This window comes from Callorhinchus milii, unplaced genomic scaffold (assembly GCF_018977255.1).
Source record: "Callorhinchus milii isolate IMCB2004 unplaced genomic scaffold, IMCB_Cmil_1.0 Scaffold2, whole genome shotgun sequence".
Lineage (NCBI taxonomy): Eukaryota > Metazoa > Chordata > Chondrichthyes > Chimaeriformes > Callorhinchidae > Callorhinchus > Callorhinchus milii.
In genome coordinates, this window is record NW_024704743.1 from 109097478 (window position 1) to 109124221 (window position 26744).

General features: G+C 45.3%; 2 protein-coding genes across 3 annotated transcripts in view; one reads left to right on the forward strand and one right to left on the reverse strand.

Annotated features, from left to right (window-relative positions):
* The window catches only part of trim55a (tripartite motif containing 55a), a 28436-nt gene extending 4839 nt beyond the window's left edge, over nt 1-23597 (forward strand). The window contains exons 1-9 of one of the 2 annotated variants that reach the window (XM_042331830.1): nt 7171-7322; nt 8444-8609; nt 9437-9532; nt 10024-10257; nt 11270-11292; nt 11412-11536; nt 12072-12271; nt 13527-13811; nt 22346-23597. In XM_042331830.1, coding sequence (XP_042187764.1) covers nt 7255-7322; nt 8444-8609; nt 9437-9532; nt 10024-10257; nt 11270-11292; nt 11412-11536; nt 12072-12271; nt 13527-13811; nt 22346-22453 — 1305 coding nt within the window. In that variant the 5' untranslated portion in view covers nt 7171-7254 and the 3' untranslated portion in view covers nt 22454-23597. Of the gene's footprint in view, nt 1-7170; nt 7323-8443; nt 8610-9436; nt 9533-10023; nt 10258-11269; nt 11293-11411; nt 11537-12071; nt 12272-13526; nt 13812-22345 lie in introns of those variants that run through there. The other variant, XM_007896747.2, reaches the window with a different exon arrangement.
* A 75-nt stretch (nt 23598-23672) lies between these two features.
* On the reverse strand, nt 23673-25379 carry LOC103180731 (corticoliberin). Its single transcript, XM_007896748.2, has 2 exons — nt 25259-25379; nt 23673-24174 (listed from the first exon to the last, which is right to left on the reverse strand). The coding sequence occupies exon 2, from the start codon at nt 24163-24165 to the stop codon at nt 23683-23685; it is 483 nt and encodes a 160-aa protein (XP_007894939.1). The 5' UTR covers nt 24166-24174; nt 25259-25379; the 3' UTR covers nt 23673-23682.
* Nucleotides 25380-26744: the final 1365 nt, after the last annotated feature.

A 26744-nucleotide genomic window follows, 5' to 3' on the forward strand; every position in this document is an offset into this window, starting at 1 on the left:
GAAACGAGTTTACCCCAGAGTCCTGTCCAATAATCCTCCAGATAAAATTGATCATTCACTTTGTGACTTTTTGGGATATTGATGTGGGCAAATTGCCTACTGGGTTGCCCTACAAATACACAATTGTAATACTTTACAACAATTTTGGACATTTTGAAATTATGGATGCCATATCAAAGGCCTGGATTATTATTACAACAAGCCTTGACCAAAACTTCAGAGGGGTAGCGCTTGCTGCATTAGTGAGACCTTTCCTACATAGCCTTCAGTTCACAGAGTAACTTATAGCAAAATAATATTGAATTTTGACCTGGTCATTGCTGTAACTCATGGAGTGGTCACACACATTTTACGATGTGCTCTTTACAGCTGCTGGAGAGGTCAGATTGCAAAGCGCTGTGCTGAGCATGCTCCATCCCTGCTGTGTCTGAAGTTCCTGTAGTGCAGTATTTGAGGAACAGCGATAACAGCAAAAGAAGCTCCATTGCCTCCAGCCACACCACGTTTACTACTGTAATGACACAAGGCCTATAAACATGGATGGTTTATTCATGGCAACTTGCCTCAGAGAAAGAAACACAATGTTGTGTGCAGCAGGCTGGTGTGATCTGGTTTATGACGCTAATGCTTGAAATGCGCGACAAGTCCACTAAAAATAATCGTTTTGTCACCAGTTTTATCTGAGATCTATTTTTAAACGTTGCTGTTTAACATCTCTCGTCAGCACAATGTGTGTGACATGATAACATGGACCAGGCAAGGTGTTAATTTGGGCATCTGTTGCCCTGCTATGAGCTTGCTATACACTACCTTCATCCAGCCAATGCATATTTTGTTTTTAGAATCACTGTTCTGCCTCACAAAGAAGTGGCTACAGTTTATTAGCCTGGAAGTTTATCAGTAACTGTCCTGCCTTCTCACTTGGATGGTCACAGCCACGTTTGAGTTTCAGAACTGCCTTGACAGTCTAATTTCCCTGCTACTCTTGTGATATAAAATTATCTACTGTACACATAGTTGGATGTTTTTACCTCAGTGTTCATGTTGGGGTCAATTCTGCAGTGCAGTCGATATCATTATTTAGGACATTGAATAAACCTGTGTGTGTGTGTCGGCCCAGTTCAGTTAATAAAAGACAACTTGCACTTATATATGGTGCCTTTTACCTAGGAAAGCATCTTGAGGTGCTTTACAGTAACAGAGTGGAAGTCCCCATAGGACAGGAGATTAGGTGAGTAAAGGTGGGAAGTGGCCAAAGGCACAGTCAAAGAGTTAGGTTTTTAGACTGGTTTTGAAAGTAGAATGGGTTGGGGGGATCGCAGAGGGATTTAGGGAGAAAGCTCCAGAAAGCAAAGGTAAAATGGCTGGTGAGGTGGAAGGTGGATGGGGGACATGATGGTGGAGGAAGCAGTGGGCAAGTGTGGAGGCATTTGAAGGTAAGAATGAGGGTCTTAAAGAGCGGGGAAGGGGAAGTCAGTGGAGTCTGATGAGGATAGTGGTTATGAGCTGATGGACTGTGTGCAGGAGAGAATGCGGAGTTCTGAATAAGCTTGACCTTGTAGAGGGTAGAGTTGAAAGGCAGGATAGCAATCCTGAACTGTGCTAATGCGTTGGCATACCTGAAAGTAATCTTCTGTAGAACTGAAGAAAGGCACTTACGTCAATGTGTCAAATTGAACTTATCAAGCTGTTATATATACAATCTGTGTGTGAGTACAATAGAGCACAATTTACAGGATTTCTTAACTCATATGTTATGTTTTACTCTATATCAGAAAAAAAAACTTTAATGGAACTCCATAAATTTTGTCCAATATCCCTCTGCTACTATTAATGGATTTCACAATTTTTATATGCTTAACTGAAATGTATAACCAGGAACACAAGCTGCATTGCAGACAACTTGCAATGATATAGCACCCCTCATCTAGGATAGCGCTTCCCAGTGGTTGGGTTAGACTTGAGCAAACAAGCAGAGGGGGAGGTGATCACAGGGACAATCAAGCGATAGGTTTAAGATGGGATTTGAAGATAAAGGGGTAAGGCGAAAACTTTTTTCCAGCACTGTAATAACTGACACTACTTCAAGTAAAATATTTAAAGTTCAGCTGAGGGTTGATGAACGAAGAGGTTATTATTCAGAATGTGAGCTTGGAGGGTAGACTGCCAATTACATACTTAGCAGAAAATTACTCTTAGATATTGCCCATCGAAAGTCATAAAGGGAAATGTTGCCTTTTTAAAAAAATACAATTAGCACTTAAGTGGAGTACCTACTAATAAAATGGTCTTATATTTTATTCGCTCTCCCACTTCTGGTTCTTCCTGTGCTTGGTACCCTTCCTGGTCAGGATGGGAAGGTGACTTGCATGTGCTGGACTCAGCTAGCAGGAGGTATGAGAGAATGATGTGGAATACATTATCCATTGATTTTTTCCCAGTATTCCTGTGAAGAACACAAGCCCTTGGACTAGTGCCCTGAGATACGCAAACCTAAAAGTCTAAGATCAATGGGACAGGGGTGTGGATAGGGAGGCATCACAAGATTGAGAGATATCTCCAGGTAAATGGATCACAACAACAACAAAATTACATTTGTATAGTGTATTTCACATCGGGAGGACATCCCAAGGTGCTGTATAATCAATGTTTCAGACCCGAGTTGGGGGTTGGGATTGGGGAGGGTAGAGGGCAGGATGGGAGGGAGGGTGATCGAAGGTATGAAGAGGAGCATCTTGAGACAGGTCTTGAAGGAGGCAAGGGAGGGGGCAAGACGGAGAGACAGCGGGATGGAGTTTCAGAGGGTAGGGGCAGATTGGGGCTGAAGGCCCACCCGTGAATGGTGGGGTGGGTGAGGCACGGGACGTGAAGCAGGCCAGGGTCCGCTGAGCGGAGGAAGCAGGCAGGATGGTAGGGGGTTAGGATGTCATAGAGGGAGGGGGGAGCAAAGCCATGGAGGACTTTGAAGGTGAGAACCAGGATCTTGAACTGTATCTGTGTGATGGGAAGCCAGTGGAGTCAAGTGTGAATGGGGGTGATAGAGTCAAGGAGCCTGGTGCAGGAGACGACACGAGCTGCAGAGTTCTGGATGATCTGCAGTTTATGGAGGGAGGAGTTAGGGAGGCCGACAAGCAGGGAGTTTGCATAGTCAAGCCTGGATGTTATGGATGTATGAGGGTTTCAGCGGCCTGCGGTGTGAGACAGTGGTGGAGCCAGGCAATGTTGCAGAGGCAGGGGAAGGCAGAGCATGTCATGCCATGGATGTGGGGTAGAAAGGATAGTTGAGGGTCAAACAAAATGCCAAGGTTCTGGACTGGCTTAGTGAGGTGAAGTGTGCATCCTTGGATGGTGATGCTGCCAGCGCCTGAGGTGTGGAGGTGCTGACGGGAGCCAATCAGGAGAGCCTCGGTCTTGTTGACGTTCAAACTGTAGAAAGTTAGCTCTCATCCAGGATTTGATGGTAACACTCAGCAGGTCAGGCAGCATCTATGGAGAAAGGAAAGTGAGTCAACGTTTCGGATCCACGACCCTTTGTCAGAACTGGGGCATTGCTGTAACTCATGGAGTGGTCATACACATTTTACGTAGTGCTCTTTACAGCTGCTGGAGAGGTCAGATTGCAAAGCGCTGTGCTGAGCATGCTCCATCCCTGCTGTGTCTGAAGTTCCTGTAGTGCAGTATTTGAGGAACAGCAATAACAGCAAAAGAAGCTCCATTGCCTCCAGCCACACCACGTTTACTACTGTAATGACACAAGACCTATTTTGCTGCAATTTTTCCCCTCTTTGTTTTGCAGTATTAACACCTCTATTCCCCTGCTTTGTTGCAATCCCCCTCATTTGTTTTGCATCATTAATGCCTCTTTAACCCATCATCCCCTGTTCTCTACCCCATTTTCTCCTTTGTCTCCTTGCCTGCCTCCCCACTCTCTATTAGCCCTTAAAAGCCTCTCCCTCCCAACATGCCCCATTTCTGACAAAGGGTCGTGGACCCGAAACGTTGACTCACTTTCCTTTCTCCATAGATGCTGCCTGAACTGCTGAGTGTTCCCAGAGACTTCTGTTTTTGTTTCAGATTTCCGCCATCTGCAGTATTTTGCATTTTATCCAGGACTTGATGTCTGACAGACATGGTGTCAGGACAGCAGTGGTCCTGGAGTCCGAGGGTGGAAGCAGAGAGATAGAGTTGGGTGTCATTGGCATACATGTGAAAGTTGACCCCTTGTCCGCGGATGATGTCACCAAGAGGGAGCATCTAGATATTGAAGAGGAGGGGACCAAGGATAGAGCCCTGAGGAACACCGCACAAGATGGTGTGGGGGCTAGAGGAGAAACCATTCGTGGAGATGAAGTGGAGACGGTGTGAGAGGCAGGATCTGAACCATTCAAGGTCAGAACCATGAAGGTTGATGTGAGAGGAGAGGCGATGGAGGAGGATAGAGTGGTCAATGGTATCAAAGGCAGCAGAGAGGTCAAGTACGACGAGGCAGAGGGAGCCCTAGTCACAAATGGACAAAATGTCATTGATTACTTTGACCAAAGTTGTTTCTGTGCTGTGGGCAGTACGGAAACCCAATTGGAGGGGTTGGTGAAGGGAGTGGCGGAAGAAGAAGGAGCGTAGCTGGGAAGCATTGACTCATTCCAGCACCTTGGAAAGGAAAGCAAGGTTGGAGACGGGGTGGTAATTTGAGAGCAGGGATGGGTCAAAGGAGGTTTTTTTAGGATAGGAGTATGACGGCCATTTTTAAAGGGGAGGGAAAGGTGCCAGTAGACAGGGAGAGGTTTATGATGTCTGTGAGTAGAGGGGCAAGGAGGCAAAGAGCTGGTAGATAAGCAGAGGGGTAGGGATCGGGTCGAGGGAGCAGGTGGTCGGTTTCATGTGAGCTATGTGGTGGTAAGAAAGGAGGGGGAGGCAGGTTCAAAGTTATGGAGGGATGGATGGGTAAGGGCCAAGGAGTGAGGGGGAGATTGGGAAAGCTGATAGTAGACGGAAAGGCAGAGGCAACTGAGCAAATCCCCTCGACTTTGGTTTTGAGGAAGTCCAGCATCACCTCGCAGTTGGACTTGGAGGAGATGATGGGCGAGGCGTGAGAAGGTGGGAGGAGGAGCCGGTTGGTGATGGAGAAGAGGAACCTGAGGTTGTCCTTGATCTCCAAGATTGTCTTGAAGTGGAAGAACTATTTAGCGGAGGTCCAGCCAGATCTGCCGATGGACCGTTAAATTAGATTTGAGCCAGGTGCATTCAGCGGGACACACCTGTGCTTTAAGGGAGCGGAGGTGGCTGATACACCAGGGTGACTTCCGTGAGTAGGAGACGGTTCAGGAAGTGAGGGGAGCAAGGGAATAGAGAGTGATGGAGAGGGATTTGTGGAAGAGAGTGACCGAGGAGGATAGGTCATTGCGGGAGGAAGCCCACAGTGGGAGGAGTTCAGATGACTCCAAGGCAGTGGAGAGGGACGTTGAGGCCCCAAGTGCACCAGGTTGAGCGGGTGTTGGTGGATGTGAGCTGGCGGAGTGGATGTGGAGGGAGAGGTTGAGGGAGGAGAGGAGGGAGAAGTCAGCAGAGGTAGGAGGGAGTGAAGTGAAGGTTGAGGTCATCTAGGATAAGGAGGCGTTCGGACTGAGGGAAAGAGAAGATAGGAGAGTGGCGATGTCAGGGAGGAAGGTGGGGGAGGGCTTGGGGAGGGGGCGTTAGATGACGAGAATTTTGAAGGATAGGTTGGAGGGGTGATAATGAGTAAGGTGCTCAGAGGGGAATGTTCCGGAGAAGAAAGGGGATAGGCTGAATGGGGACTGGGAGATGAGAGCCATACCGCCACCACCACGGCCGTTAAGGTTGTGGGGTACGACGGAAGGTGTAGCCGGGTGGCGTGGCCTCTGTCAGGGAGGGGAAAGGTGTCGCCTAGTTTCGGTAGGTGCGAGGTTGTCAATGTTTTCATCGACAATGAGGATAGTGAATGTTTGATTGGAGAGGAAGCGGACATTTTGTAGGCCGATGCAGAGGGGACAGTTGTGGCGGAATGTGGGGAACAAGGAGGGGTAGGATTGACAGGGAGGGTGGGGATGTAGATGAGGGAGAAGAGGTTGGTCCCCAGGCTCAAAGACTTGCCACCTTCAAGACCCGTCTCAAGACCCTCCTCTTCGATCATGTTTTCAATCTTCCTGCTTCCCCCACTGCCCTCCATCCTCCCCGACCCCCAGCTCAGGTCCGTAACTCTGTCTGTCCAGCACCTTGTGACGTCCTCCCGACGTAAAAGGTGCTCTACAAATGTAATTTTGTTGTTGTTATTGTTGCTGATGGTCCTTGTGGCGGGAATGGGAGATAGGGCAGTCAGAGTGGCTGCTGTTGGACAGTCAGCCAAGACTACAACAACATGCACTTATATAGTGCTCTCCAAAGGAGGGGGCGTTGGGGAGGTGACCATAAGCACGGGTCGAAAAGGAAGATTTTAAGGCGGGACTGGAAAAACGGGAGAGAGGAAGCAAATCGGAGGGGCTAAGGGAGAGTGTTCCAAAGTTTCAGGGCGTGGTGGCTGAAGGGCGACCTAAAATGCTGAAGCAGAGGGAGCGAGGGACAAGCAGGAGGCTCGTGCCAGTTGAGCGGAGGCGCCGGGTGGTGGATTGGGAGTGAGGAGGTAGGGAGGTGCCAGAGAATGAAGGGATTTGAACACGAGCGTGAGGATCTTGGAAGTCGAGGAGCCAGTGGAGCCTGGCCAGAGCTGGTGAAATGTGGGTACGGAGTTCGGGTCCNGGGTCAGTATGCGGGCAGCAGAGTTCCGAGTGAACAGTGGAGCCGGGGAGGCCGGCGAGGGGTGCGTTTTGAGTAATCCGGGTGGGAGGCGGGCAATGTGGCGGAGGTGGAAGAAGGCGCTCCTGGCCATGGGGCCGGATGCGGGGGATTAGGAAAGGACGGCAGCGCCGGGGAGGTGGGGGGGTCGAACCGGACGCCCAGATTGCGAGCCGGTTTCGATGAGCGTGAGGGAGCGCCCGGGTGGGTGGGGGGGGGGGAGGTCGAGGCGTTTAGCGCCGCGGGAGTGCAGACGCTGAAAGGGAGCCAAGGAGTAACGGCTGAGGGCGAAGTGGGGTCGGGGGAGGTAACGTGGCGTGGCGAGCCCGCGGGGAGGGGAGAGTGGGGTCGAGTGGGGAGGGAGACCATGTCGTGGTGTCAGGGAGGCGAGGCTCTCAGGGGGAGAGCGAGGGTAGGCGGGCGGATGTGACGTCACGCGGCAGTCGGAGTCGACTGGAGGCGTCGGCGATGGCCGCGATGGTGGTCTGGAGCAGCCGAGACGGCGAATCCCCCGCCGTCGGCTCCGCGCCGAACAGGTAAGACCCGGGTCCCTCTCCCCGCGTCGGATCCGCTGGGCCGTTGGGGGCGTCGGAGCCCGCGCCCGGTGTTGCCCTCCCGCGCGCTGGCGTGTTCGACCCGAGGCCCCGCGCCAGGGGCGTCGACCCCCGGCCTTGCTTCAGGAGGCCACGTGCAGCCGCCTCGGTCCCGGTTCCAGGCCGCCCCCCGCTCCCCCGCGGCGGGAGGCCTCGAGCCCGGGAACCCCTGGCAGCCCCGCTCCGCCCACGCGTCTGGATTGCAAAAAAAAAAAACACACTACGGGGCTTTCTCCCTGATTTACCATCGTGTTCGGCGACGTCGCGCCGCCCGACCGCCGCCATCTTGAATCCTCGGATGTTGGTGTGAAGAGACCAAACCATCACCACCATCATCGTGACCCTTACATTTGATCTTCGAGACGCCTCAAAGGGCTTCGCAGGATAAACTGTGAAGTGAATTGACTGTATATTTCGTGTCGAGAAAGGCGGCAGCCGATTAATTGCGCGCAGGATTGGCTGCAATTAGACTGTCAAGTAAGGCAGCGAATGAAAGCTGTACTCCATGAGCGCAGACAAGGATCGTATCATTATTAATTCATTATTCAAAAATAAATTAATTATTATTTTTTTTATTATTATTAAAAAATAAAAATGTTAAAAAACAATCATCCTGCTTTTATTTGAATATCTCAAAGCACTTCACAGGGAATTGCCGTCAAAGACAGCAACTCTGTAATCGTAGCAGCAACTATTTTATGCTTAGCAATGTCCCACAAACAGCCATAAAGTGAACGATCAATTTATCTTGAATAGCTGTTGGCCAGAAATTTTTGATTAGTGGAAGCGTCAAACAACCCTGGATGTTTACTGTTAATTTTGAATCATAGAAATTTATTATATATACTGTAGAAGCCTGTTAAGCCAGACACATATAGTGGAATAATAATATAGGATAATATTAATATTACAACGAAGGAAGCCATTGGCTCATCGCATCTGCACTAACTTTCAGAACAAGCTGTACTTTCATTCCCAATGCCCAGCCTGTCCCAGTCCTCTTACTCCTTGCATCTTGTCTCTTCAAATTAACCCAGAGCTGCAAAAATGCATTCTGTTTGCAGACCTGTAAAGAAGATTGAACTGCCTATGTGTGAAGAGCACGATGAAGAAAAGATCAATATCTACTGCCTGACATGTGAAGTACCCACATGTGCCTTGTGTAAAGTGTTTGGGGCTCACAAAGACTGCGAGGTGGCTCCACTCAACAATGTTCACAAAAGACAAAAGGTGGGTGTTCTATCCTCATTGTCCTCTCCAGTTTACAGTGTCTTCCCTCATCCTTGGGCCTTCCCAATAGAGAACAGGCAGCAATATGCTCCTAATGTTATTTGGTCATGCACTGGGAGTGAAGCAATCAGGACAAGAAATTCACCCCCTACTAATCCTTGGCTTAATATGTTGATACACCAGAGAACCATACCCCCAGGCTGCCTTAGCACAAAAATTACAGTTTAAAAATTTGCCCCCGAGCTTCACTAATGGGTAAATGCACTGTCTTTTGCCATTTCAGTCAGGATAGCAGTTAAAGTTAAATCAACTGGCCGTTTGATTAGGGAAGGGGGTATGACTCGATATTCCCACTCCAATTATAGAAAGCCCTGGTAGAATGTGCATGCACGTGCACATTTGACAAGGACAGTTTGGAGTTAGTTATGATTTCTCAGCATTTGCATTTACTGCCAACGTTTATTGTTGAGGCTCCCCCATAAATGATAGTCACTTGGGACAGGTACCAGACTCGGGCTCGGGTCCAGAGAGCAACCAGGATCCGAGGAACTATACACCCATAAAAGGGGGGAAAAGGGGTCAAACTGCCTTCAGGAGAAGGAAGGAAGGAATAAACTGGAGCAGGAAAATCTTGGGATTGGAAAATGTTTGAGGTGATGGTTCTGACAGCAAAGCTATTTCAGTAATTATTGGTTGCATCTTGTCTTGATTATAATTTCAGTTGCAGAAAAAAAATGTCATATCTGAAACTGGAGGGCTTTAGTCATATAATTACTGCTTGTCTCAATTAGATTTTACCTGTGTCATTTACTGTATCATTTGTCCAGTGTGAACTCACTGATGGAATTGCAATACTGGTGGCAAGCAACGACAGACTCCAGTCTGTGATCGCTCAGTTGGAAGACACATGCAAAATCATTGAGGTATTTATAACCTTTCTTACAATACTATACATATTTATATAGCACCTCTAATGTTGGAAGGATGTCAATTGGGAGCATTTGAAAACAAATTGAACAAGCACATGCTGACGAAAGGTATTAGAGGGTATGGGGGAAAAGCAGGGTTAGGATGAATGTTTCTTGGAGTAGCAAACATTTACCCTAAGTAATTCCTGGTAAGACCTCTTCCTCATATATTTGTGTGGTCTTAATCCCTTTTAAGAAATGCGGAGATCAGGCTTCCAAATTAAAAAGCAATCTTAAGAATTTTACACAATTCTCCACACTTAAATTTGACGATTATGGTTTTCAGGGCACAATCGCAAGGTATTTTAGGTGTCTTGTTCAGCGAATACATCCAATTCTCGACAGGTCAGCTTCGCCAGTTTGAGCTTGTAATGGGATTTTCTCTCTGCGGAGAGTTGGGAAAAGTGAGACCTGTGCTAAAAAGCTGATACTGAAATATGTTGCAGGACAATAGTAGGAGTCAAAAAGAAACCATGTGCGAAAAGTTTGATGGTCTGTATCAAATCTTGGAGGAACGGAAAAAGAACATGTTGCAAAAAATTACAGTGGAACAGGAAGAGAAGACACAACATGTGCGTTCGCTGGTGAAGCAATATGGAGACCACCTCGAGATGGTGTCCAAGGTCGTTGAGTCTGGGCTGCAGTCCATGGAGGAGCCTGAGATATCTGTCTTTATACAGGTACTGAGATGAGATGGGTTTAATCATGTGTAAGTTAACAATAAGCCGTTTGAATGCGTTGCAATTGGCTGCCGCATTTCACCCACAACTAATACAGCCAATTCACTTTACAGTATATTCTGTGAAGCACCTTGAGACGTCTCGAAGATGTGATAAGGCGCTATATCAAATGCAAGGATTATTATTATTAATTGTGAGCAAGAAGGTATACATATATGTGTCGGGAATTTTGCTGTGCCAAGGATTCATTTGGTAGAAAGGTGAAAGGAAGTACTAAAATAATCACCAGCATTGTACAAACATGTTTTTTATGGACCACAATAAAAGTTGTAATATCCTCAGTATTTGTCACTTGTAGTGATACACAGAAGAGACCAACAAACACCGGGAGCAGCAAGAATAGCAATTACTAATGCTTATTTATAGGATATTTTGTTATGCATTGTTATATTAATAAACCTCTGAGATGCTACCCTGGATGAAGGGTGCTACATAAATGGAAGTTGTTGTTGGCGGTGGTGTTATGGTATTATTTGGAGTTAATCTGGTTTAACTCTTGAATTACATGATTTTAATTTTACTCATGCAGACCAGAAAGTTGCATATTTGAATCTCATTCTGCACTGACTTAAATGATCTCAGCCAGGTGAATATTCAGAGCACTGGAACTGCCCTCCACCCCCTTTTTTTGATTGGCCAGGAGTCTGACAAAGTAGAAACCCATATCACCAAACCAAATTGAGAATTCCTTGCATCCTATCTACACATGGAAATTCCAAAGGCAGAGTGTTGGAATGGAATGCGCACTCTTTCCCTGGAGTGACGGATCCTGCTTATCAATGCCCCTGGGTTAGCAAGAGGAAAATCAGCCAAGCGTCCTGCTCGTGATTGCTATTCAGTGTTCTCCACTGGAAGGTTACCTGTGCAGATAGGATTGGTGCGGATAGGACTGATTCGGGGCAGTTGATCAGTTTAGTTTTAAGCATTTAACAAAATTCCTTTTCTCTTACAGAACGCCAAGCCTCTCCTCAAAAAGTAAGTACCCAACTCTGCTGTTTATGCATGCTCTCCTTTAACTTTAAAATGGTAAAAAAAAGGATTGTCACAATGCCAAGTTCTAATGCAAATGCACAAGTGCTGTCTGACTTTTTCAGAATTTCAGAAGCATCCAAAATATCACATCTGGAAATGATACAACGTGGTTATGAAGACATGAGCCACTTTTCAGCAGACTTGAGGAAAGGAGAAAGGCTTCTTAAAGAGATTGATTTCCAGAAATGTGAGCAAATTCAGCAACCATCTTCAAAGATTTAATTTTTTCTAACTAATTCTACTCAGTTTTATGGTCCCTTGATTTAGTTTTACACTGTATTACATTTACAGTATTTAGCGAATTGATTGTGCTCATTTAAAAAAATCACTTGTCCTTAGATAGCATTGTTATAGTGGACTTGGTCAAGGATCAGAAGAGGCAAGGGTTAAACAAAACTCAGAGATTGTGCACTGGCTCCTAGAACTGGAGTGGATAACATTTCTTTTAAAATATCTGTGACCAATTCACAAAGTATCGCTTATTTCCACCATTTTCTACATGAATTGACTCCGTGTAAGGGGATTGATTCCTAAAACCTTTCTAGTTGAAAGCAGTGTGAGCACACTGAGTTTATCCAAACTAGCATGGTATTGGCAACCTGTAACACTGTATTGATGCAGAAAGTAAAACGTATTTAGAGGCAAGACGTGTGTCATGTCAGACCTTTTTGTGAGTTGCTCTTACCTCCTTTCAAAGTGATGTTCTTTTTTAATGTGCACAGTTGAAGAGGAGGAGGATGAGCTGGACCAAGCGGATGAGGCAGAGGAAGAAGAAGTTCACACTGAAGTTTCTGAAGGAGAGGATGATGTTGCCACTACTGTACTGCCACCTGACACTGCAGCAGAACTGAAACCGATAGGCACCAGTGCATTGCCGTTAGGGAAGGAAAGTGGTTCAGTGCCAGAGATAGCTTTTCAACAGGTAACTCTTAACACTCAACACTTGATGTTAATATTTGAGAAATAACTGTTTTTTATATGTTGCGGTATCCCAGAGGGAAGCAACAACAACTTGCATTTGTGACCTGCAACCCTATTGCCCTGGCTACTCCCTCTCCTCAGCCTGCTTCATGTCCTTGCCCAAACTGCAACTTCATCATGCTTTTAGCCATTCTGTCCTCACTCTCTGGAACTCCATCCTGGAGTCTCTCCACCTCGCCCCCTCTTTCTGCATCTTTTAGCCCACCTGAAGACCTTCTTTGCAACCACACTTTTGATTATCTTTCACCCTTCCCTACCCTTCTTAGCTGCCGCCACCCCTAAACTCAGACTCCCAGTCAGCTACATGAAGTGCTTTTGAGATGTCCTCCTGATGCAGTGCTAAATAATATAAATAATTGTTGTGTATCAATGTGCCAGCTAATCTCAAGAGAATTTCTTCTTATTCACCTTCAGTGAGCACACGATTCGTTCTAACTGGCCCATTTTCCAAATCATGAATCTCACATCAAATAGATGGTAATGGTTGGGGGAAATGCGAGTTCCACTTTGCTGTCATCATAGGAACTTGCTTGCATTCAGGTCCAGCATGATGTATATGGATGGGAAGGACTGGTAGGTAACACATAAGTGGCACTGATTTGGACTGATTTAGTGAGTACTTGAGAAAAGCAGCTCAAAGATGGTGTATAAAGAGCCACTGACAGCAGTGATAAGAAGCAAAGGCAAGGGGGGAGTCATCTCAGGAACATGAGTTATCTCAATAAAAAAAAGGGTGATTCCCTCAATGAGGATGAGCAGTTATCCCTAGAATAATGCTCAAATTCAACCAAGAAAAAGAAAAATGCCATTAAGTTTAAATTTTATTTTAAACTCATTATAGTGCTAGATGGATAAAAGTAGATACTGTCTATGTTACAGTGCTGGGGAAGTACTGCATTGTTGGAGCTACCATCCTTCTGATAAGATGTTAAATTGAGGTCCTGTCTGCCTGTTCAGGTGGATGTTAAAGAACTTACGGCAGTTGAAAAGAGAAAAAGAAACATCTCCCAGTGCCCTGGCCAACAAACTCCCAAATTAAAAAGATGATCATTCACTTCTTGGCTGTTTGTGGGACATTGCTGCGCATGATTTGGACTGCTCTCACATTCACCTAGATATACAAGTGATTTGAAGCAATAAGGCACCTAAGTAAATGCAAGGTTATTGTTATTATTCCTCTAACTGTCTTTATATAGGCACCAGTTGAGCTGAGTGGGGCTCGTGGTGTTGAGGGATCTCAGTTGGTGTCAACAGCAACAACTGCCGATACTCTGCTTCACCCAACCTGCAAGAAAGCTCCGATGTTGGATAAGGCTGGCCCCAGTGTGGAGCTAATGAGCAGCAGTTCAGGAGGCAGTAACAGTGAGATCGGGTCAACAGGATCCACTGAGAAAGGCACAAAGAAACCCGCAGCAGATCACAGTTCGGCTGCACTTGAAGGGGAAGCTGATGAAGCTAGTTCAGATGCAGCTGCATTGCAGGTCAGTAAAGATTGGTATCTAAATAGTTGCAGAGTTCTGTATTTATAGAACAATTCAACCATAACATCATGCACCTCATTGCCATGCTCAATCATGCGTCTTAATGAGCCTTTTATGCATGATTAAAGTAAACTGCACTTTTCACTCATTACCATTTAGGACATTATTGAAAAGGTACATTAAAAAAACACTATTTGATGCACACCCCCAAAGACTCAATGAAAAATGTACCCATGTGGCGTGGCACAAACCCACACAGAGTAGAAAAATCCCATATTTGATTCCTGTCTGCATTGAATTAAGTTATCTTGGACAGTTCAGAACTGCAATTGGCATTTTTGTTTGGTCAGCTGGGTGACTGACACATGTGGAAACCCATCACCATACTTAAGAGAATCCAAACAAAATTGAGAATTCCATGCATCCCACCTTCACATGGAAATTCCAGAGATAGATTGTTGGAATGAAATGTGCACTCCCTCCCTGGAGGGTCGTATTCTGCTGACCTAATTCCCAAATTCCCACCTAATTTGGTGCAGGTCAGCAGGAGCCAAGGGAGCCCAAAAGTGTGTGTTGGGGGTACTGCTGGATTCTAACCAGCTAAAACTGCAGAGCTTGTGATTGATATCGCTGTCTGGCAAAAGCTTTCCTGTTCCTTGTCCAGCTAGAACCACCCTACCCATTAGGGCTTTGGCTTGCAGGCCTAACAGGAGCTGAGTGGGATGATTCCCTTCCCCCAGTGACATTTGGTGTTCCTGGGCTTGGAAGAGGAGAGTTCCACCAGCCAGCCAGAATCAGCTCGTGCTCGCCATCTAGTGAGCTCTGCTAGAAGGTGGATGCAGGTGAATGTTAGGTGAGTATGGTGTCATGCTTGAATATCCTCCTGATACACACTGCCTTGGCTCACACGTGAAGCAAGGCCACTTGGGGTGCGGACTGCTGCTGGAGGCTGTGGATTTATCTCAGTTCGGTAAGCAAGAGAGGAGTAAGGAGAGAAAATAGGGTGGAAGAAACTCTCCAATCCTGTTCTCTTGAAGATAGCCTGAACAGATAAAGGGTGAAAGAAAACAACAAAAGAAAGGGTTACTCTCCACCAAAATGACTGATCTAACAAAATGGCCCTTTCATGTAAGTTGCATGAAATGCTTTACTACGGTTAACAGTGTTTGCATTATTTATCCTAATTGCCTTCTCATCACTCTTGTGCAATAACAAAATCTTCAAAGAATCGGTTATGAACACAAGTGCAGCACCAGTGTCTTATTCTCTCACAGGGGCTAGCGTTCTTCATTTCAGTTTTGGCTTTGATGATCGTGCTTCGCCATCTTTGGAATCAGATTCAGTACATGATTATTGCTTTGATGGGTAGGAAGAATTTTTTTACATAAAAAAAGGCATCTTAAGGGCACAAAGTAGTTTCTCATTCTTCCCTATTGTATGAAGAATCGCAACGATACCATGCTTTATTCCATCTGTAATGATACCGCATCAAAGGGAAAATATATTTTTTAAGATGGGAATGGAAAGAGTAACATATTTCCCCCTTTTGGTTTTCTCTTGGCTCCTTAAGTCAAGTTTCCTACTTCAAGGAAGAACATGGGACATTCAAGCTTTTCCCTTTCTGCCTTTCCTCTCAATATTGTCCTATATCTTGGGTTGCAGGAGAAATGCCTCTCAGAGTTGGACTGATCTTACCTAATTTTCCTTCTAAACTGGGAGATACTGAAGCTGTTCCATACAAGCAGGACAGCTTGAACTCCCAAAGCTCTGAATGGGAATCCACTTTTTACAAGTCAAGCTGCCAAGCCATTGAACTGCTGGCCACCTTTGATCACAGTTTTTAAGCTAAATTGCCAAGATACAGGGTTTAAGCCAATAGCTAACCTGCATGTTGCAGCAGTTTTTTGTTTTTATTGCTGAATATTTTTCCAGTATTTGCCGTAGCACTTATGAGAAGCTTTGAAATCTTGCAAGTGGCAGGGTTTGATGTTTCCTGACTATTGAGGTTAAGTTTTGATTTCTTTTCAAGAGAAATTAACTGAGCTGCCGAGATTCTCTGCTTCTTAGCTTAAACCCTGATAAGGCACATTCAGTTTACATCCATGAGAGTGGGAAGCTACTTTTATGTGAAATTCAAATTATTAACTGAGCGTGGAGTAAAGGCCTAAAAGTTTTTAGTGGGTGAAACAAAGTGCATTTTGTTTCCGTAAAGTTTTTTGGTGTGTATTTTCACAATTTGGCACAACTGATGAAATTCATGACAATCGGGAACCTTGCTCAAATCGATGTGCAATTCAATAAAATGTACACGTATATAGCGCCTTTCGTGTCAGTTGTTTGTCCCAAAGCGCTTCACAATTTTGGCTCCAAAAAAAATCTTAAGTGTGAATCTCTGATAAAGCACGACAATTGACCTCATATTACTGAAAGGAAAAGCTAGCATTTTAACTCTTGAATCAGTAATATCTCATGTGGAACATACATGTGTGTGGATATCAGTAACACAGGAACAGCAGTAGGGCATCCAGTCTTTGGGGCCATTTTATTTCCTCACCCTTTCCAATTTCTCTCAATACTCTTTACTTTCCAAGTATCTCTCTATTTCCCTTTTAAACAACCCAATCAAGAATAATATTGGGTGAGGAAAGGGTTGGGCTTATTTGTCGTGTCACTGATTAATCTCATAGATGAAGAATGCTTTGTTCCATTTAAGTGAGGCATCAAAGACCATTGCAAGTTAGTATCTAGAAGAGGGAGACAATTGGAATCAAGATGAAAGCAAAAAGACTCATTCATGAAATTTTGTCCTTCAGCATGATTGACTAATTCATATACTCCATTAATAATTGTATTGCTTCCTTTGTACCTACCGCCTCCTCCTTTCACTGACCCAAACTGACTTTTACTCCAAAGTCAACCCAAAGGCCAAAAACAACCCAAAGACATTGTTTTCCACCATCCATCACCTCCTCCGTTCACCCCCTCTAGCTCCCTCTATACTCACATCAAACACCAAGTGCAAAGAGGTCCTAGAATTCTTTGCCTCAAAGATTGAAAACATACGCTTGGCTGCATATCCCCTTCCACCCCACCCAGACCATCCACACCACCTTCTCCCTCAGCCACGTCTCCTGCTGTTTCCCCTCCTTCCACTCCATTGCCCCCATTTTTCTTCCATTTCAACCACAATCACTCGTATGAAGTTCACCACCTGCTGCCTCGACTCACTCCCCACCCAGCTGCTGGTCACTCAACTCCCCCTCTCTCCCCCCTGTTGGCCGGTCAACCAGTCTCTCTCCTCAGGCTCTGTTCCACTCCCACTGAAAACTGCTGTTATCACACCCCTCCTCAAAATACCCACCCTTGGTCCCTCTAATCTCGCACACTAGCATCCCATCTCCAACTTATCTGTCCTTACTAAAGTCTTGGAATGCATTGTTGCAGGTCAACTTTGGTCACGCTTCTCCCTCCTTGAGCCCCTGCTGTCTGGTTTTTGCCCTGCCCACAGCACATAGACAGGGCTTGTCAAAATCACGACATCCTATCTTTGACCAGGGCTCCCTCTACCTCATCCCCCTGGATCACTCTGCCGCGTTCGAAACAGTCCACCATGCCAGCCTCCTCCACCGCCTCTCCTCCCTCATCCACCTTAGTGGAACCGCACTCGAATGGTCCAAGTCCTACTTAACCAACTGCCTCCACTTTATCTCAGTAAATGATTTCTCCCCCTGCACCTGCGGGGTACCCCAGGGCTCCATCCTTGGCCCCCTTTTTTTCCTCATTTATGTGCTCCCTCTTGGCGATGTCATCCGCAGACACAGTTCTTCCACATGTATGCGGATGACACACAAATCTACTTTGCCTCCTTCAGGTTCGACTCCAGGTCCGCCGATGTTCTATCAGCTTCTCTGGTAGACATCAGGGCCTGGATGAGTGCAAACTTCCTGCAACTGAATGTGGATAAGACGGAAGCTATACTCTTTGGTTCCTCTCAACATCTTCAGTCCTCTTAAACTCCTCAATTTCCCTGGGCTTTCCCTCATACTCACCGAACCAGTGCACAATCTAGGTATCTGGTTTGACCCCCAGATGTCCTTCCTCCCCCACATCCGATCCCTGACCAAGATCGCTTTCCTCCACCTGCACCACATTGCCCGCCTCCGACCGTACCTTACCCCAAATGCAGCCAAAACCCTTGTACATGATTTGTCACCTCCCACCTGGATTATTCAAATGCACTCCTCGCTGGTCTCCCTAGCTCCACTATTCAAATAATCAACCTTATTCAGAGCTCTGCCCCCCGCATATTTACCCGGATCAAACTCTGTACTCCATCTCACCAGTTTTGGTCAGGCTCCACTGCTCCCCAATTCGGAACGGATCGACTTCATGATCCTCACACTCGTGTTCAAATCAATTCACTCCCTGGCATCTCCCTACCTCTCCGACCTCCTCTACCCAATTCACTACCCGGCGCCTCCGCTCGACTGGCACCAGCCTGCTACTTGTTCCTCACACCCTCCGCTCTACCATTGTAGAGTCCTGTAGCTCAGTGGTTAGAGCACTCTCTTTGCAAGCGAGAGACCTGAGTTCAATTCCAGGCAGGGCGAAACCTTGGGCAGGTTTCCTTACTCCACACGCCTAATAATAATCTCTCCAAAACCAAAAACAATAATAAAAATTGGTCATTTTCAATCTACGACTGTTTGTGGGATATTGCTGTTTGTGGGACATTGCTGTGCGCAATTGGCTGCCGCGTTCGCCCACAAATATACAGTCAATTCACTTTACAGTGTGTTCTGTGAAGCGCTTTGGGACGTCCTCCCGACGTGAAAAGCGCTATATCAAATGCAAGGATTATTATTATTATTGGAAGTCACGCTTTCAGCCACTATGCCCCGAAATTGTGGAACACTCTCCCTCAATCCCTCCGCCTTGCCCCTTCCCCCTTTTTAAGTCCCTCATGAAAACCATGCTTTTCGACCGTGCTTATGGTCACTTTCCCCCCCCCCCCCCCCCCACCTCGGAGTCAGGCTTCGCCATTGTTACGCACTCTTAAGACATTACCCTGCTGCTGGAGGGTGCTATGTAAGTGCAAGTTGTTAATAAAATCTAAAATAGGAAAAGATCTAAATTGAATAAATTGTATTTGTGTTTCCCTTGATAACTGTCATCAGAAAATGTACTTTAGTGCAAGAATTTTCTGATAATCTTGGATTACTGATCTCCACCATTCTAGCACAACCTTCTTTTTTTTCCTGATGTAATTTGATGTCTGACTGAAGCCCCCAAGTAACAGATTAAAACTAGTAAGTGTTGCACCAGCACAGGCACAATGGTCTGAATGTACGTCTGTGCTGTAAACTTTTTACATTTCTGATTTCAAATTGTTTTCATTGGACACCATTAGAAAAGAAACCAACCTCACTTTCTCATCCATTAAGACTTTAACACTAAGCGATTGGCTGATTGCTTAAGGAGCTATTGTGCTTCATTTTGTTTGTTGAATTAAGCTACATGCATCCAATCAGTAAAACATTCAGGCTAGTTACAAGAAGTTACAAGATCTTTTTTTAAAAATTCATATTATATTTCAGGATTAGCTGTAATGTAGTAGACAAATATTATTATAGATGATGTTATTTGGATTGTTGCTTGGATTTGGATGTTGAAAAACTTGATTTGTTTGGATTCTCTGCAATTCTCCAACATAAGAAGTTTTTGGGAGAAAGAGAGATATGTTGAAGTTGAAAGGTTCCCTGTGAGCTGGCAAAGCCTGTCAAAGTGTACAAATACCAGTCACTCCTGACATCCATAAAACTGAAACATTAATTTGAACAAATGAAGTTTCCTATCACTGGATATATATGGTTAAATACCCATGATATGTTATAAATCTACAACAGAATATGAATCTATTGAAGTACTCATCTCTGCAATGTAATTAAATATATGTGTGACATACCTTACTAATAATGAGATGTGGGTGTTGACAGAGGCAATGCCAGTTTCCACAATGTCATGTCAGTAGTCTGTTTAAAGCATGTCTGTATCATGGGAATACATTTCACAGGCATGAAACATAATTCAAGTGGTAACTCCAAAATAATGTATTTGAGATGCGTGTATCTTGTTGATGCTGAGTTACTTTGGGACCCATTCCATGTCTGGCTGCTGGTGAACATGTTGAAATTTGAATAATGGTGAGCTGATTCCAAATACCAGCCACACCTTTAATTTTGCTCATTTTTTTTGTGTAGCCGTTTCCAACTGCAAACTAGGTGTATAAGTTGCACAAACATTCAAGCATAGTTTAATTTGTCCACTTCTTTGCTCTTAAGCCCCTCGCAGGATTGGCTGACAAAAATCCCACACATGCTGTACACAGCTATTTTCCCTAAGTGTGTTTTCCCAATGACAGCAACAACAATAACTTGCATTTACATATAGTGCCTTTCACGTGGAGCAGTGTCTCGGAGCGCTTAACAATGGCAGAGCCTGATGCCATGCAGGGGAGAGGAAGGTGGTGACCATAAGCTTGGTTGAAGAGGAAGGTTTTCAATCATGATCTAAAACGGGAAGAAGGGGGTAAGGCAAAAAGTTTGAACATAAGAACATAAGAAATAGGAGCAGGAGTAGGCCATTCGGCCCCTTGAGTCTGCCCAGCCATTTAATGAGATCATGGATGATTTTCTAACCTAATTCCATTTACCCGCCCTATCCCCATATCCCTTTAGTTTTAAAAATCTATTGATCTCAGTCTTGATTCTGTTCAATGACTGAACATCCACAGCCTTCTGGGGTAGAGAATTCCATAAATTCACTATCCTCTGAGTGAAGAAATGTTTGAAGAAATGTTTTATAATAATAATAATAATAATAATCCTTGCATTTAATATAGCGCTTTTCACGTCGGGAGGACGTCCCAAAGTGCTTCACAGAACACACTGTAAAGTGAATTGACTGTATATTTGTGGGCGAACGCAGCAGCCAATTGCGCACAGCACAAACAGTCGTAGATTGAAAATGACCAATTTATTATTTATTTATTTTTTTTTGGAGGGATTATTATTAGGCGTGTGGAGTAAGGAAAACTTGCCCAAGGTTTCGCCCTCTGCCTGGAATTGAACTCAGGTCTCTCACTTGCAAAGCGAGTGCTCTATCCACTGAGCTACAGGACTCCACTTTGAAAGAGAGTTCCATATCTTCGGGGTGTAGTGACTGAAAACGCGACCACCAATGGTGGAGCGGATGGGACAGGAGGAGCTGAAAGCCAGAGCCAACCAAGCGGAGGCAGTGAGTAGTGGAGTGGGGAGAAAGCAGCTTAGAAAGGTAGGCAGGTGCCAGGGTGTGAAGGGACAGCAGCGATCTCAGTCTGACGTGAAGATGTTCCCCTATTTTTAATTGATTTTAGCTGAATTATATCAATACAAACAAAGTAGGCATTAGCCATTCCCCAAGCCCAAAATACTAAGATATCCTCCTTTTGAATGACACACGATGCTCTGGTTGACTGCTCTGGATTCTACCCTTGTGGTACACTGATGCAGTCCTTTGGCCCAGAGCTGTCAGATACAGACCTGCGGCATAGCGTCAGGTGTTTCCTCACTGGAGTTTAAAAAAATAGTTGAGAAGGTAGATCTGGAGAGAAGAGGTGAGAAATACGTCAATTCCTGTGGAGTGGGGGATGCGCCTATGCTGAACAGGAGCTGTTAAAAATTTAACAGCTTCGCTGCCTGTAGACAAGCGATGCCCAGCCAAGCAATAATAACAATAATCCTTGCATTTGATATACAGCTTTATCACGTCGTTGAGATGTCTCAAAAGTGTTTCACAGAATATATTGTAAAGTGGATTGACTGTATGTTGTGGACAAGCGCCACTTCCCCCTTTCACAGGACGCCGTTGTAAAATAAACGGATAACTCATATGCATTTGCTGCACAAGAATGGAACCCTCAATATGCCAGTGCTTCCTTTAATCCTACCGACACTTTTTTTTTTGTTGTCTGAGAAAGTATGCGTTAGATGTGATGATGAGCAACGTGGATGTGAAGCTCGGAAGTGCAGTCTGAATGCCCAAGGCCGTGATTCCCTTTGGGTAATTGCCCTGCTCAGAAACGCCTAGGCTCATATGTTCACCTAAGATTAATAATTCTGACACCAGGACCGATAATAAATGAATCCCGAGGTAAGCCAGAATGTTCCTGTCTGGAAAGACAGGATATGCCTGTGCAATGGAGGTGTCCAGAGCCTGAAAAGCACCCACTCTCTGTCAGAGTGCCCATGCAATGCTCCTGCTGTGTTATTGTTATTGATGTGCAGTGTTCAGGGTATGAAATGTACTTCAGTGGTGAATGGGTCTGTGTGGGGAAACGGAACAGCTTTGTTCAGCCGAGATACTCTTTGCAGTCGCTTGTGGTCTCGCAATCGGAAGGGTGGTGGTGGTGGGTTTTTTTTTTTGCTTTTCGAGCTAATATATATATATTTTTTAAAAACTTTGAACGAACTCTTGGCTTCACCCTCTCTTCGCAGACTGGTTCTGAACACGCTGCCCCGGACGGGGATGAGGATCAGAGTGGGAGTGAAGCGAAGAGTGGCAAAGGCGCTCGCCACGTGTTCTCCTTCTCCTGGTTAAACTGACTCCAACAGCAAAGCGCACAGAACAACGGCCCACAGTGAAAGAGAGAGAGGGAGAGAGAATATCCCTCATCCATCACTTCCCCCCCCCCAAAAAAAAAAAAATTTAAATTTTTTTTTTAAATGTTCAAAACGTAACCTTCAGGTTTCTGCTGAACTTTGATTTTTTTTATATCGCAAAAAGCGAGATTTAATTTCACCCGTTGTTCTGGTTCTAAGGCTCCACCTTAATTTCACTTGACACCACCACACGATTTGGAGCTGATGGGGATTTGGAAAATATCAGCGTTCATTTTTTTTTTTAAGATGCACCGAGAGGCGGGGTTTCTGGTAACCTTTCGGGACGTTTCCAACGAACTTCGGTTGACAATCCGGGAAATGTTAAATAATCTTTTAAGTTCTTACCTGGAGTGTGAAGCGAAGGAATCTGCTCCCCAGACAGCTACAGGGCTGGCGAGGGGGAGAGACGCTTCATGTCCAAAACATGTTTTGAGACCATGAATAAGATCGCCCACATCTCCAAGGGCGCAATGGTGTAATTTTCAGCAAGATCGTTTGCAAATCTGAATGATATCAATTCAGATTTCAGATTTCAGTTATGTGTGTGTAACGGCGCCTTTTCGGGAGTAATAACCGCGTAGCAATAACGCATGGGATTCAGGTGGGTTCAGATTTAATTGATGATAAAAAAAAATCCTGTTCCCACCCCCCCACCCCACCCCCGATCTGTTCGCTCGCTCCTAAAATACAAGCTTCGGAGCAAAAACTTATGAAGCCATCATTCTGTAACACGAGTGTGTTTATTTCAGTGCTTCAAATGCGTTAGTTTATGCGCCTTTTGCATCAGCAAACAATTCCTTCCCGACATTTAGAAAATTCACCACATCATTTGATCGACGAACACTGTTGGCTCCCCCCACCCACAATAAAGTTATAAAGCGAGCGTCACTTTGCAGCTTTTATTAAAAAATATAAATATTAGACATTCTCTGGCACAACAAAAATGATTGGGCACCGATATGTTTATTATCTAGATTTCTACAATGTCAGTTGATCGTCAAATACAAGTGTTAGATTGATTGATTGATTGAAATGTACAACTTTATAGTTTGACGCTATAAAAATAAATGGGTATAATGTCAGATCAGCACGACGTTATAATGTGTTGTTTTTTTTTGTTTGTTTTTGCGGGGTAGATGTCAGATCTTTGGTGACTGGGGTGGTGTGTGTGTCTATTTCCCGATTAGCTCCATTATTTTCCTGTTGCTGTGAGCCTGTTGCGCCAGTTGCTCGGCTCGAGTCATTTCCAGCACTTCTCTTAGCAGGTGGAAGGTTAAATCCAGGGATATGGGAGGCTCCTCCAGCCTTTTGCCCCGTTCTATCATCATCATCTCGTCGCCTTCGCCCTGGTACCTGCTCTCAACTTCGTCCAAGTCTCCAACTTTGTCTTGAAGTGCGCGCTTGAGTTGGGTCAGTTGCGTTAAGGAAACCCCGTGGTCCGGAGCAAAGGCGGGTGGGTCTCTGTAGGTTTTGCCCAGTCGGAGAAGGTATTCCTCCCCGACGCGGAGCCAAAGCGGTAAGCCCGGCTGCTGCAGTCTGGACTTGAGCTCTTGGCCGCTTGTAGCTGGTGCAGAGCTTTGCAGGGCTCGACAGTCATGGCAGGGAAGAAAGGCGAGCACAAGGAAGGCAGTGCAAAGCAGCATGAGAATCTTCATGGCAGAAAGCTGGAAAACAAAGCCACACACACATTGCACTCACTGCTATTGGCACGTTTCAAACAACACCATCGGCAGCAAAGAGTCTACACACTTAATGTAATCCTTGTATTGAATGTAGCGCCCTGTCACGCGGAGACGTCTCAAAACGCTTCCCAGGATTTTACTGCGATCCCTTGTGATCACCCACGAAATACACAGTCAGATACTAAATTACAGTAGATCATGTGAAGCACTTTGAGTTGCCTCAACAACGTGATAAGACGTTGCATTAAATGCAAGGATTACTATTATAGTTACTAAGGGGAACTGTTAATGACATGCACGTTATTTTCATTCAAGTATTAGATGAAATGAATAAATGAGACGTAACTTGTGTTTCCACCGTCTTGCCAAGACATCTCAATACCTGCCCTGTTCCTTTAGACTCCCTGGATTGGGACTTTACATTAAAATACAAACATGATCAATGTTCACAGTGATCATTTCTTTCCTTCTGATGTTGGGGGTCCCTACTGCTTAGAGAGAACACCTACAGAACAGCTCAGCGAGCACATACATATGCTATACACATATTGGTTAACGAAGACTTTCATTGTGCACTTTAAACTTTGCTCGGTTCCCCGTAAAGGTTTTCATTTACCCCTGTAACTGAAAGGAAAGGATTTCCATTTCGTGCTTCGAAAAAAAGCAGACGACAGCTAAAGTATCTGCTATCTAAAACAGTAATGATATCTCACGTGAAGCACAAGAGATTAAAAATAGTCTGCATTCTGCCAGGGGCTGACTGATGGCTCACACTGATATGCAAAACTTTCGAGGTGAGATCTACAAATCACAGGCAGATTTCCATCACACAGGATGTTGCTTTGCCTGATGCCTTGGACTCATGATCTGAAGTAACCAATGCTACCACGTTGGAAGCCCAGAACAGGCAACTGGTACGAGAGAGAGAGAGAGAGAGAGAGCGCCCGCAGACCTATTTCAAGCTATTTTCAAAACCTCTCATCAATAAGGTAACTGACTGCGTCCCCTAAAAGCTGGAGAGAAAAGTATGAAGCCAGTGAGATGAGGATGCATCAGGAGCGCCTACCTCAATGAGATCTGATGGATCCCGATCAGTCCCGCTGCCTCGTATCCTCACGATCGGGTTGCAAAGTGATAGGAAGTTATTTGGGGGTTTCGACTCCTCCACTTTTATACCCTCCCTCTGCGCTTGGAGAGAGATGCGTCTGCAGCCCCGGCCAGTGACGCATCGCCCAGGAGCGGCGTGCGGGCGCACTCATGAATGAACAATGAAGGAGGAGGTGAGAAGGGACTCAGAGAGAGACAGACAGACAGACAGACAGACAGAGGGAGGGACACACACACACACACACAGATATTACACTACAACACAAGCGGCAGCAACGCGAGGCTCTCAGCTCCCGGGAACGCAGGGACTGTGGAACAAGTCACCCACAGGCAGCACCGTGTTGCACCACACGCAGCAGCTCCCAGTCCAAGTCGCGGCGGGACCCAATTGGCCATATTTTTTTTAATATATAGCGGAGTCCCTTAATTTGGAGCCGATGCTGGAAGTTGAAAGGGGCAATTGGTGGGTATTATTCTCTGTGATTCCCCCTGACAGCGATTCAGGTTAAAGCGACTACACAGACCGACGTGCAGCAAACCCTCGATTTGTTTATTGAGATTGTTTATCTGATGCTCTTTTTTTTTGGGGGGGGGAGGGGTATTAGGATTTTTATAGGGGCCTGGATCACTTACTATGATTAGAGATGGCCAGGCATTGACTTTGATGTCGGATTGTGGTTTTATAGGGTTCTGTTGGTTGGTCTTTGGGAAGATTGGGCTATATTGGGTGTGGAAGCTCAGCGCTATCCAAGGTGCTGAAACATCCTGATCAGCGCCTGTCGTGAGGAAGACTTGTTTGGACCAAAACACTACTCCGTCCCACTTCTCTTGGCGTTATTTCGTTGCAGATTTCTCGATGAACACCACACCTAAATATATATATATATGTAATACATAAAACAAACTTTGCACTGAGACCAGGCGATAGGGAACAATAGGATAGTTTTGTGTCCAATGTGATATATCAGACTTGGGATATTTTCCTTTACTTTATGCATTTCCGCGGGCTGTATTATCAGATGAACGTAGAGAACACCATGTCTCAGATACTTCTACAATAGGCTGAGATTTTATTTTACTAAAAAAAAAACGGTTCAAGACGATTTAATGGAAATGTTTTGGAAGCCCATTCAAAGGTTAATTGAACTCCGTCAAGTTAATGAAATGCAAAATGACCCTGTGCCAACTCCCCTCATTTCACACTGCCTCGTGTGAAAATGAGCCATCAAATCAGGAAGATGCCAGATCCAATCTGCAGTCTGTGCCAAGTTAACTCATCTCAGTCAATGCAGCTGCAATTGGCCCCAATGACCGTGAAAAGGAAAACATTTAGCCAGTATTCCCACTTCTGACCACTCTCCCGAAATCCCTGGTGGAAAGTGCACAGTGTAGATACTAGAGGAGGACAATAGTGGGTTGAATACAATATCCCTCTGGTGGAATAG